Source organism: Mus caroli, chromosome 18 (genome assembly GCF_900094665.2).
Source record: "Mus caroli chromosome 18, CAROLI_EIJ_v1.1, whole genome shotgun sequence".
NCBI classification, from domain to species: domain Eukaryota; kingdom Metazoa; phylum Chordata; class Mammalia; order Rodentia; family Muridae; genus Mus; species Mus caroli.
In genome coordinates this window covers 16488241-16500952 of record NC_034587.1, presented here as the reverse complement: position 1 = coordinate 16500952, position 12712 = coordinate 16488241, and the positions used below count along the sequence as shown (strand labels likewise).

The 12712-nt window shown below is 37.4% G+C and overlaps 1 protein-coding gene across 1 annotated transcript in view; it reads right to left on the bottom strand.

Annotated features, from left to right (window-relative positions):
- Positions 1-5939: 5939 nt before the first annotated feature.
- Positions 5940-12712, bottom strand: part of LOC110284806 (desmoglein-1-beta) — a 36376-nt gene continuing 29603 nt past the window's right edge. Inside the window, exons 12-16 of the mRNA XM_021150715.1 lie at positions 10802-10938; positions 10415-10487; positions 8192-8400; positions 6252-7113; positions 5940-6215 (exon numbers count right to left, since the gene is read on the bottom strand). Coding sequence (XP_021006374.1) covers positions 6058-6215; positions 6252-7113; positions 8192-8400; positions 10415-10487; positions 10802-10938 — 1439 coding nt within the window. The 3' untranslated portion in view covers positions 5940-6057. The remainder of the gene's footprint in view (positions 6216-6251; positions 7114-8191; positions 8401-10414; positions 10488-10801; positions 10939-12712) is intronic.

The window sequence follows — 12712 nt, the reverse complement described above, 5'->3', positions numbered from 1 at the left end:
GGGTATGGGGGACTTTTGGGATAGTATTGAAAATGTAAATGAGGAAAATACCTAATAAAAATAAATAAATAAATAAATAAATAAATAAACATCCAAATTAAAAAAAAATAAGATTAATAGAAGGAACACCGAAAGCAAACCTTCCACAATCCTGAGGATGCAAAGGAATAGTAAAGAAACAATCTTTCAAATCTACTGTTTTATAATATCCTTTATGAATGTCTTCACTTATTTGATTTTTCAACATTTCAAAACACTGGCTATAGCACATAATTCAATTATCTGTGCTGAATCAGGAGGAAACTCAAAAGAATAAACATGTGATCCAATCACATATACTTTTCTCCCATAGAAGGGCTATTTATAAATACGGTAGATGTATTCTTTATGGGATGTATGCATAAATTTACAGGAAGTACAAAAGCATGTATAGAAGCATTTTTAACAACTTATCTTTTGGATAATGACTATCAATTTTACCTAAAAAGTTTACTATGCAATTGACCAAATATCAATATTCTGCAATAATCATTTTAATTGCTGTTTGAGACAAGGAATAGATGTCTCATCAGGTTTTTAAGACTTTTTAGTGAAATCTTTTAACATCTGATTGCTTTAGTTAGTGACAATGTTGCAAAGTCTTTTGATGCGGTTCTTAAATAAGTTGAACTGTTCATAAAAGGCCTCAAGAAAGGTTTTACCAACTACTACCCTTGTTACTCTCTACCAACATATTATACCTAATATCATTTAAAACTCTAGGAATTCTGTAATACCCAAAAAGAGAAGGCATCAAGAGTACCTGAGACTTCACTAGAAAGTAAAAGCATGAAATACTGCATGAGTACATTGTGGGAAAATGTAGCTCTGAGTGTCTGAGAGAGTAATGGGAGGAGGATTAAATATGATTGAAACACACACACACGTATGTATGTATGTATGTATGTATGTATGTATGTTTGTATGTATGTATGTGTGTACACACACACACACACACACACACACACACACATACACACATACATACACACATAACATGAACATTTCATAATGAATCCCAGGATTACTTTAGTTAGTAAATCTGAGTAAAAGACAAAAACCTGAAACTAAACAAACAGATAAGGAAAGGTTATGGCAACTCTTGAAATTGCACTGAAAGTGTCCTTCATTATGAGGTAGTCCACTGGGTCAAGGGCAGGATATTGTGGTTTGAATATACAATGTCTTCCATAGATTTGCCAGTGGCACAGGTTAGGGATGAAAGGGGAATTTGGAGACAGTGTTCCTTGCTCATATCCACAACATCTTGATATTCTTTTACTTCTTATGGAGCTCATCTTGGGTAAAGCCTGATCATTGGTTTTTGTCACAGAAAACAACTTGAACATGAATCAGGGTGAAGCAGAGCTGAAGTTTATTAAAAGACATTTCTTAATAGATTTAAGAATATCAGCTCCCAGACAGGGATACTGAGGGAAAGAATAAGGTACGCCAGAAAGGATGGGTGTGGGCTTCTCAAAGAGAGATGTACTCCATGCTTTTTACAACAACAATAGCCAGGATTTGTGTAGATTATGAAGTTTTTATCCTAAATGGTTGCTAAGGAATTTCAGTTGAATCATGGGGTAGTTCCTGAGGACCACCTCATAGGCTTACAGTTGCTCAGGTGAAAGTGTAGATGACAGGGATGCAGGATCTAGGGACCTTCACTGTCCACAAATCTAATCTTCTCATTTATATGGTTCTCAGAAAGTGCCAAACATTGAGGGGAGGGTGTACAATACACTTAGGCCTGATGCCTGATTTATTGCTATTTTAGTATTCTTGGTACAGAATTATATCTGTAAATGGGAACCACTGTCTCTGAAAAAGTTTAAAATGCAAGCCTTATTACTATTTTCATCTGTATGTCTGCTTTGTGGTGTCACTAGGAGACATTTGGAAGAGGAGTCCAGCCAGTAACATAGAATAAGTGGAAGCTAAGAAAGAAGAATGAAAACATATGTAAATATTGTGACAACAAAATTATCTCCCTGAATATGGAATTATAATAATAACTGGATTCAATAACTCTTAATTATTTCTTCTAATCTAAATCTCCCCATACTTGCTTACTTACTTAATTACTAATTCTACAAGGAGAGTCAAAGAATGTCAATTATTTTATTGTTAGAAACACAACTATTCAGAAATTACAAACTGTCTTAAAATAGTCAACAGATGATAAAGCAAGGAACTAGCAGCCAAACTGCCCCCAAATGTTCAGATAGAAAGGAAGCATCTTGGCTTTAAACACTGCAAAATGTGACTATGAGAATTTAAAATGCTTGGGAAACTAAGAAAAATAAGTTAAGTAAATTTTGGTTATTGAATGTTTATGCAAATACAACTAAAATGGAAGGAATATGGAGAAATTAAACAATAAACTATTCAGCATTTCAAAGTACTTGGTTGATATACTCAAGCTTCATTCTAACACAAATTGAAAAATCTTGAGGCAGAAGGCAGATTGAGTTTCATGGGCATGAGAGCTACATTTTGAACATCCCAGGGCTGTGTGCAGTGGGAACTACAAATACCAGAACTACCTCAAGGATTGGGACTTATCAAAAACATGGAAAAGTGTGATAAGAACTTGAGAGTTTACTTGGATATCTTATGTCTTTCCAAAAGAGACTATAATTTTTTTTTTGAGACTATAATGTTTTAAAGGTTCTACTAAAGTCACGTAAGGCATATTGGTTGTCAACCAAGTCTTGGCATGAATTCAGAAATAAATGTGAAAACATCCACTCAATATAGAAGTGTAATTTTTGAAGATGCATGATTAAAATTCTGTCAGTACATTACATTGAGTCACATGACACTGCACATGGAGGCAGAGAGCACACAACAGACATTTCAAGAGTAAGATGTCAAAATCAGTGAGTGTGTTATTTGGTTTATACTTAACAATAAAAGATTTTTGACACATTTGATTCTGTCTCTATAGGCTTCACTTTTAGAAAGCCAGATGTTGTATTTTGCTTTATTTTCAAAACACATATGAATAACATAATGGTACTATTTACCTTTTCCTTTGGTTAAAAGTGTGTTGATTTAAGATTTATTTTCACCTGAGGGTCCCCACTTTTTTCTCAGCTCTTCTGAGACATACAGCTTGTGTGGGATGTCCTCCATGGGGCCCAGGGACTCCAGAACCAGCTCTTGTGCAGTGCCCAGTGGTATGTGATACCTGAGAGTTGGAGCCTGACTCAGGTAAGTCCGTGGAACCCCAGACTGTGCCCTTTCCTAACCCCCAGAGCAAGATCCCGTGACTTCTCACAGTCCAATGGCCACTGGTGGAACCCCATATTTTACCCCATACCCAAAGGTTATTCATGGACAACTGCCTTTCAGTGATGCGATATGAGCAATGGCCTTTCAGTGATGCAATGATGTGTTTTTTAAAAACAGCATTGTAAAATGCAGGACTAAACAGGGCCCATTGTACAGTCCCAAAAGAAATAGTTTGATCTGAAGTTAACTGTCCAAGGAAGAAGGAAAACACATTCTTCATTTAAAGTTTTATTTTCCCAGGTCTTATATAACTGATGAATGTTGATCACATTTATTAAAGATTGCCATATTGCCACTTGTTAGGGAATGAAAAAAATATTTGGGATTCATCAGGCATCGAAGCAAAGATATAGCCAGAGTATAGCACATTAGGGCAACAAGTACACTTGCCTTTAGATGAATGAATGAACAAAGGAAGGAAGGAAAACTATTTTATTTCTATCTGTTCAAAACTTTCAAACCTAGGCATCTTCAAGTATATTTCAACAAATACCTTTTGAGTTTATCTCTAAAAATAAAAAACCCAGAAAAACAAAAACCAATACCCAAACCATATCCTCAATGCATTACCCTACATTTAGAACACAATAAAAGAAAGACTCCCATAAGTGACTTTATTTCTGCCTCTGCATTTTGGCTTGCTACATGTTAACAAGATTGTACATGTTCTGTACAGTTAAAATTGGATATATTGTGGCCTTTAAAATATTTGCCATATCCACTGCAATATAGAACAAATTAGCTCTTGCTGGAATAATCAAAATCATTCCTGGTCTTTGATAAATGTTGTGATTCTGTGACACCCTGAGAAATGAATAGGCAGCGTATGAACACATCTTTAAAAGCTGTACATAATTCACAACTCAGGACCAGTATTTTCCATGTTCCTATTTTGCCACATATGTATAGGATTCTACTTTAGTGAGCTTATTTTAACATTGATTTAAAAGTAAGAAAAGATTCTTCTACCCTGCAATAGTAAATGTACTTGTTACCTCGAAGGCTTTGATTCTTCTGAGAGGTTTTAAACCGGGGAACACAATTGGCAAAAGTACAGAAACAACACATCATAAATAGCACATTACTAAATTACGAGGCTAGAAAAATATATCATACTATAACTTGTAAACTGTCTTTAAGTTAGAATGCTTAGAAGCCAAGACATTATTAACAAATCAAAGAGAAACCTCAAAGTTGTGTGCATAACACATTTTAGATCAGGAATGGCCTTGTCTAGTAACTACATCATTCTTTCTAAAGTAACATCAATTCTAGTAAAGGGTTGTTTAATCACTTCCAAATGGCAGCGGAGGGTCATTCAAATGATGACACTAATCTCAACTAGATCTCATCATATGGTTTTCCTTTACTGACAATTATTTTCTAACATTTCCCACTTAAGACAGTTTTCATGTTCTAAAAATAGTTCCCCTCCCTCAGAACCCCCTGGAAAATTACCCCAAATGCTTAGCCATACTGTGAGCTTCTTCCCAACAGCTCAGCTTAGGTACATTATCTTAACTATGCATGTATGCCCTAAAGAGCTGCACAGAAACGAGTATGACCTACTGCTTAGACTGAAGAGATAATACTGTCCTGTCTGTACTTGGGAGGAGATTTAACACTTGTGAGGGCAGCCATGTCATGTGTCATTTGCAACTCTCCCTTCAACTACCNTGGTAAAGGCAAAAATGAGCACGGTGCCCTTCATCCACCCAGTAAGCAATATTCTTCAGAGTCACACCCANGAAACACAGTGGGAGCCAGGAAAGTTCCCAACTCCACAGGAGACCTAACTAAAACCACATCTTGAGATTCAGTCTCAGTTTGTGCCAAACGAGTCTCACAATATTGTTACTGTCTATGAATTCTTCTACCAGGACATATTTCTTAATTTGAAAACGATTCAATCCAATGTAGATTGGAAGTTGTCACAGTAATAATAACTGGTATCTTATGTACATAGCTATGTAGTTAGAATTTTATTAACCTTAGCCTGAATCTGTGGAATGATTTTTAATTTGTATTCCCTGTGAAACAGACAAGGCATATGGGAAGGAAATGTCAGATTTTCCTCACCTATGTGAGCTCAAGCTACATATTCAAACCTTTTTTGTTAATCTCTGAACAGCAATAAGAATTCTTCTGATTGCCACTTAAAGCCAGTGCTTGTATGTAGCCACATTTTATTTATTCAACATGCTGCTGATACCCTACAGGGCAACATTAAAAACCTAAAACCAAAAACAACCCTGTGGACCACATAGCCACAGATAAGATTGTACCTCAAGTTCACTTTCATGATTTCATTAGTGTTAATATAAGAAAAAGTTTACAAGCCGGGCGTGGTGGCGCAAGCCTTTGATCCCAGGACTCAGGAGGCAGAGCCAGGTGGATTTCTGAGTTCGAGATCTACAAAGTGAGTTCCAGGACAGCCAGGGCTATACAGAGAAACCCTGTCTTGAAAAATCAGAAAAAAAAAAAAAAAGGAAAAAAGAAAAAGAAAACGGAAAAAAAGAAAAAAGAAAAAACGTTTACCAATGCTAGGGAGCACTCTTCCCCATGGTGATGTTTCCATGGTTACTATCACTGTGGCTCTTCCTTACTCCACAGGTCTCCCATAGCCTGCTCTGCATCATAAATTGCACTGTTAGATTTGGGGGCAGGAGTTGGATGTAAGTCACTGAGATGGTGGTGAACAATACTCTGGGGCCATGACTACTTGCTATATTGTACCGTACTGTACTTTGTGATTCGACTTCGAGCCATGCTGGGGGAGGCAGACCCAACTGTCTGACTAAAGTGATGGTCAGAGGCACTCCTCATGTGGCCAATAGTGGCTGTCCCTCCCATGCTCAGCCCAGTGCCACCATCACCTACTCCAGCTCCACTCAGACCCATGCCACCAGCACCCATGGTGGTGCTAACAATGCCACTGCTGCCTACGCCTCCAACCCCACCTAACGCAGCAGTGCCAGCAATTCCACTCATACCAGCACCGGAAACCACTCTCTCTGTCACAGTCACGTTGTGGGCACTTGATAACTCAGGGGGCATGCTCAGGTTGCCTATCATGCCCGAGGTTGGTCGGATCACTCTTTCTGTCACAACTACATTCGAGGTCTCTCGAGGGTTAGGAATGGCTAGAGAAGTGGGTAGACTTGAGCCTGGTGCTATTACCCTTTCTGTCACTATAACATTTGCTCCACCTCTTAAGTCAGGTATCTCTAACATGCCATGCAAATCAGCATCAGGGACGGGGCCCACCACCCTCTCTGTCACCACCACATTTGAAGTCTGCTGGTTATCATGAAAGTGGACAGAGGGTTTCAGAGTGCCAGAGGTGGCATAGGACTCCCTTACAGTGACATTACCATAGCCCAGAGGATCAGGAATTGGCATAGGATGCTGTACTCCAGGGCCAGAAGGGTAGACATTCTCAGAAATTACTGTGGTCCTGCCAAAATGTGGGGAGATGGGTGGGTGTCCACTACCCAGGGGCTCTGTACTTTGGGGACACATCGGTTCAGTGCTCTGAGGAGGCCAAGAAGGATCAGGATCTGGGTATGAGTCTATTTCTTTTCCCAGGCTGATATCTGCCAACTTCTTAAACTTGGGCCCCAANGTATCCAGGAAGCTCTCATCTAGATCTTCTCCAATGAAACTGCAACAGCCCACGGAGCCTGCAGGGGAACCCACACCTTCGATGTCATAGATGAGCAAACAATCATTGGATGGACGTCCTTCATCTTCATCCGCATAAGCNTAGGCTTTCTAATTAGTACAGAATAAAGATTATTCAACAAAGTGAAACAATATCTTTTTATGATTAGATGAATGTATCTATTTAATTGAATAATTATTATTCAATTCTGATATTTACTAGAATTGGTTTAAAATTGATTTCATATATCCTTGAAAGAGTTCAATTTGAAGTTATCTTAGCTATAATTCCAATGAATTTGATCTTTAAAATTTTCTTTAGGTAAACTTGCTTAAAATAGTGCACTTTGAACACAAAATCATAGATAAAAATCCACACATGAGCTTTCTTATCAGTGATTTTGGAGATAAATAAAAGTAATGTGCAAAATAGATCTGGTGGAAGGACTGTTTTTTGCTCCAAAAGGGATATTTAGAGTTGATGGATGGGGTCACTCACATTGCATTTTCTTTCATTGAGGCAAGATGGATGGGGTTTTGATGGTTTTTGGTAAGACAGAACAATTTTATTCTGGATTCAGGTTTTACTTGTCAATATCTTCTAAAGAATGTATGGGTTAGAAATAAAATTGCTAGATATAAAAGTATAATAAATTCCTCTTAATTTTCAATTTATAAATTGTATTTTAAAAACAACCCATCAAAGTATGAAATAAACTTGCATTTTATTCTGAATGAGAGAAGTAACTTCTAAAGCTTCAAAGAGGTCGGGTATTTGAATTGACTCGTGAAGGGTGGCTAGAAATGTGTATGAGAGAGGAAGAATGGGGAACAACATCCATAGAACAACCAAACTGCACAACAAAACACTGTCCAGTGGACCAGAATAGCTAGAGGCCAGAGGTAAGTAGTCTTTTGTGGATAAAGTAAGTAGGTTGGTGCTGAGGGGGAGATGGAGCTGTTAAGGTGGCTCCTGAATCATGAATTTGGACTTCAAATTACAAATAAAATAGTGCCTAAGGCAGTGTTTAACTGGGAGAGGAAAATACTTGAATTAGAGCTTCAGAAACATTGACCAACAAACAGGGACAGTTGATCTTGAAGAATAGCTTGGCAGGGCCGTGGTGGGAACTGGTGAGAGCTTGGAATGACGTGGATGGAGAGGAAAATATGTGGCTAAAAGCCTTACCTGGCAGAAGTAACTTTCCATGAAATTCATGTTGAGACCCCCATCTCTACATTCTCTCATTGAATTTCTTCTTAATGTTCCTGAATATTCTTGGCATATCTCAGGTGCAGCTGATGTTTTAACTCCATCCATTAGTTCAAATCCTGTGGTTCTTTCTCCTCCTCCCAGATCTTGCATTTCTCTGCCACAATATTCATTTGTATAAACTCCTACAAACATTGAACCCATCAAAAGTAATTTTTCTAGTGTGGTATAAGCTAAAAAGTGTCATGTTTAGTTTCTTTATTCAAGCATTGTGAGTATAAAAGAGATGGCTATGATGCACAAAGGATGGATAATCAAAATATTCAATTCAAAACAATATTAAGAAAGACAAAATAATATTACCAGCTTGCTAATTTTAATCATCTGCTGAAAGACCTTCTATGTGAAGTGCCAAAAGAAGGGAGGAGAGATAATAAAAACTGTGGGTGGAATAGTTGGATCTCAAACTGATTTAAGTTGAGTTAAGTAGCTCCAATTCTAAAAGTTAAACAATAGTATCAGCATCCTTTTGATGTATTTCTGGATGTGCATGGACTCCTGTAGAATGCATAAAAGCCACTGAATTTCAGACAAAGGTAATAGCTACAATGAGAAAAAAAGGTTGCTGGATTCATCTTGGGGAAACACTTGGTCATGAGAGGGGAAGAAGCATACTAAATGCTGAGGAAGTGAAATAAAAGGAAATGAAATTGATGGTGGTGAGCAGAAGCAGGGTGCACAGCAGGGCAGATGCCTAGGGCACAGCATTCTTCTTTGAGTCTGGGGAAACACATTTCATATTTCGATTTTCCTGATGCCTTTCATGCTACTTTAGGATTTGTGTGAAACTTCATAGACTTAAGGAGAGAATCAATGCATAGATAACTATTGGTGGTTTTGATGAGCTGACATTTCTCAGGAATCAACTGCAGACTAATGGGGGCTGGCATGTGACTCAGTGACTTTCTGTTTTCTGCATGGGCAAATATTGGCACCACTAAGAAAAATGGGCACATCAGGAAGAGAAATGGGAACAGTGATTTGTCATACAGAAGAAATACAGACTATTGAATCCAATTCTACAAAATAGAAACTTTTCTATGTCTGGTGTGTTTTAGAGTGTTCTAAGTAGAAAGGTAATTCTATAGGGGCTGGAGAGATGGCTCAGTGGTTAAAAGCAGCACTTGCTGCTGCTGCTGCAGAGAACAAGGGTTTGCTACCTGGCACCCACATAGCAGCACACAACTGTCTGTAAGTCCAGCTCCAGAGCATCTGATGCTCTCTTCTGGCCTCCAAGGGCGGCACACACACACTGTGCACAGATATACAAAGAGACAAAGTCTCGTACACACAAAATAAAAACATAACTAATTTAAAAAATAATTGCTAAAAAGACTAAGAGAAAACAGAGAAAACAAGGAACATTTCTTTTTTTCTTTTTTAAAAGTAAAACAGTAAGACTATTTCTACTGATAGAATTTTTTTCTTTTCTTTTCTTTTCTTTTCTTTTCTTTTCTTTTCTTTTCTTTTCTTTTCTTTTCTTTTCTTTTCTTTTTTCTTTTTTTCTTTTTATTTTTTATTACAGCAGTAGCTTCCTGGCTTCTGCTTGGGAGTTAATCTAGATGTTTGGTTCAAGATAACTGTATATACCCGTTGTTAAGACTAAGCAAAGAGAAACTCCGCAGTGTATGTACAACCTTGGCTGAACACTTTGGGAGTTTTTGAAAGTGTTTTGTCTATTTGTTTTCAATTTAAGAATTTAAACAAATGTTTTATATGTCAATGGTTACACTTACAGTAAGAAAAGACATAGTTTTCTCTGTAAAAAGTGTCACTAATGTTAAAAAAAAACTGAATAAAATGTGGGATAAGTTTTTATATACACATACTCACACACACTCACATATACACACACATGCGCACACACACAAATACGCATATGCACATATATACACACAGAAATATAGTATTTTTTCTGTGAGACAATTCATGACTGTATTTTGGTACTTCTATTCATAGAGAGTCTGATTGAGGCTTCTTTCTTTTGATCAAGGAAGATTTTAAAATATACATATGTAGGCTGGAGAATTCACTCAGCTGTTAAAGGATACGTAGGCTCACAAACAAAAATAAAATATACAGCCTATCAGATCAGTTTCAGTAGGCTGTCCTACTGTTGGAAAGTTGTCTTTTTCTTACCTGAGTTGTCAATATATTCTATAACATTGGCATTACCAGGTGGCATTTGTGGCACACAGATGGTGGTTATCCCCTAAAAGACAAAAGACAACATTTTCCCATTTGTAATGAGCCTTTTCTTCCTCTACTTGTATAGTTTTATTCTAAAATTACNACAGAATTCCTAAAAGAAGACTATTAGGATCATTTTGCATTCAACTTAAAAGTTGAATCTCATTTTTGTCTTGCCTGGTGACCTCTACTGAGTTTTGAGGTACATTTGACCCTCTTCCTTTCCTTCCTAGCTACCCAAGAACTACAGATAGTGTAATTTTTATCATTGTAGGGCACCTGTGGAGACAGAATTTTGGTGAGTCCCCAAATCTCATTCTTGGACTTAGCACTTACATTGTGGGGTTCAGGCTGTGGCCCTTCTACGGCCCACGTGTGAATTGCTCCATCAGAACATTCTGGAACAGGTTCAAATCCAGCTCCACCACCAGGGGCCCCTCCACAATCACAGCAGATCAGCAGGAATGGAACCACTGAAGGAGAGAGGGGTAAGGGGTTAGCAGTGCACAATGTTGAAAGAAAACACTCTGATTCTCACTGGCTAAATGAGAATTCCTGAGCTGTCTGAGTTTAAAATTGCTATTTAATATACCAGGACAACCAATTAATATTGATTGGATGCCCATAAATAACGAACGTAGAAACACTAGACTGCCATGAATTTTAATTTGCTTTTTAGTGTTGAAATTATAAAAAAAAAATCGTAAATTAAGATAGGTGATTCTTCATCACAATGATCATCCATCGATCAAGTAGGCTTCATCCCTGGGATGCAGGGATGGTTTAATATTTGGAAATCCATCAATGTAATCCACCTTATAAACAAACTCAAAGACAAAAACCACATGATCATCTCCTTAGAAGCTGAGAAAGCATTAGACAAAGTCCAACACCCATTCATGATAAAAGTCTTGGAAAGATCAGGAATTCAAGCCCCATACCTAAACTTAATAAAAGCAATATACAGCAAACCAGTAGCCAACATCAAACTAAATGGAGAGAAACTTGAAGCAATCCCACTAAAATCAGGGACTAGATAAGGACGCTCACTTTCTCCCTACCTATTCAATATAGCACTTGAAGTCCTAGCCAGAGCAATTAGATAACAAAAGGAGATCAAGGGAATACAAATTGGAAAGGAAGAAGTCAAAATATCACTATTTGCAGATGATACGACAGTATATATAAGTGACCCCAAAAATTCCACCAGAGAACTCCTAAACCTGATAATCAGCTTCAGTGCAGTAGCTGGATATAAAATTAACTCAAACAAATCAGTGGCCTTTCTCCTCACAAAGGATAAACAGGCTGAGAAAGAAATTAGGGAAAAACACATTCCATAATAGTCACAAATAATATAAAATATCTGGGTGTGACTCTAACTAAGGAAGTGAAAGATCTATATAATAAGGACTTCAAGTCTCTGAAGAAAGAAATCAAAGATCTCAGAAGATGAAAAGATCTCCCATGCTCATAGATTGCCAGGATTAATATAGTAAAAATAGCTATCTTGCCGAAAGCAATCTATAGATTCAATGCAATCCCAATCAAAATTCCAACTCAATTTTTCACTGAGTTAGAAAGGGCAATTTGCAAATTCATCTGGAATAACAAAAAATCTAGGATAGCAAAAACTCTTCTCAGCAATAAAAGAACCTCTGGTGGAATCACCATGCCTGACCTCAAGCTGTACTACAGAGCAATTGTGATAAAAACTGCATGGTACTAGTACAACGACAAACAGGGAGATCAACAGAATAGAATTGAAAACCCAGAAATATACCCACACACCTATGGTCACTTGATCTTTGACAAGGGATCTAAAATGATCTGGTGGAAAAAAGAGAGCACTTAAAAAAATGTGCTGGCTTAACTGGTGGTTATCATGTAGAAGAATGTGATTTGATCCATTCTTATCTCCTTGTAAAAAGCTCAAGTCTAAGTGGATCAAGGAACTCCACATAAAACCAGAGACACTGCAACTTATAGAAGAGAAAGTGGGGAGGAGAAAGCTTCGAAGATATGGGCACAGGGGAAAAATTCCTGAAAAGAACAGCAATGGCTTGTGCTGTAAGATCAAGAATCGACAAAAGGGATTCAGAAAATTGTAAAGCTTCTGTAAGGCAAAAGACACTGTCAATAAGACAAAAAGGCCACCAACAGTTTGGGAAAGGATCTTTACCAATCCTAAATCTGATAGGGGACTAATATCCAATATATATATATATATATATATATATATATATA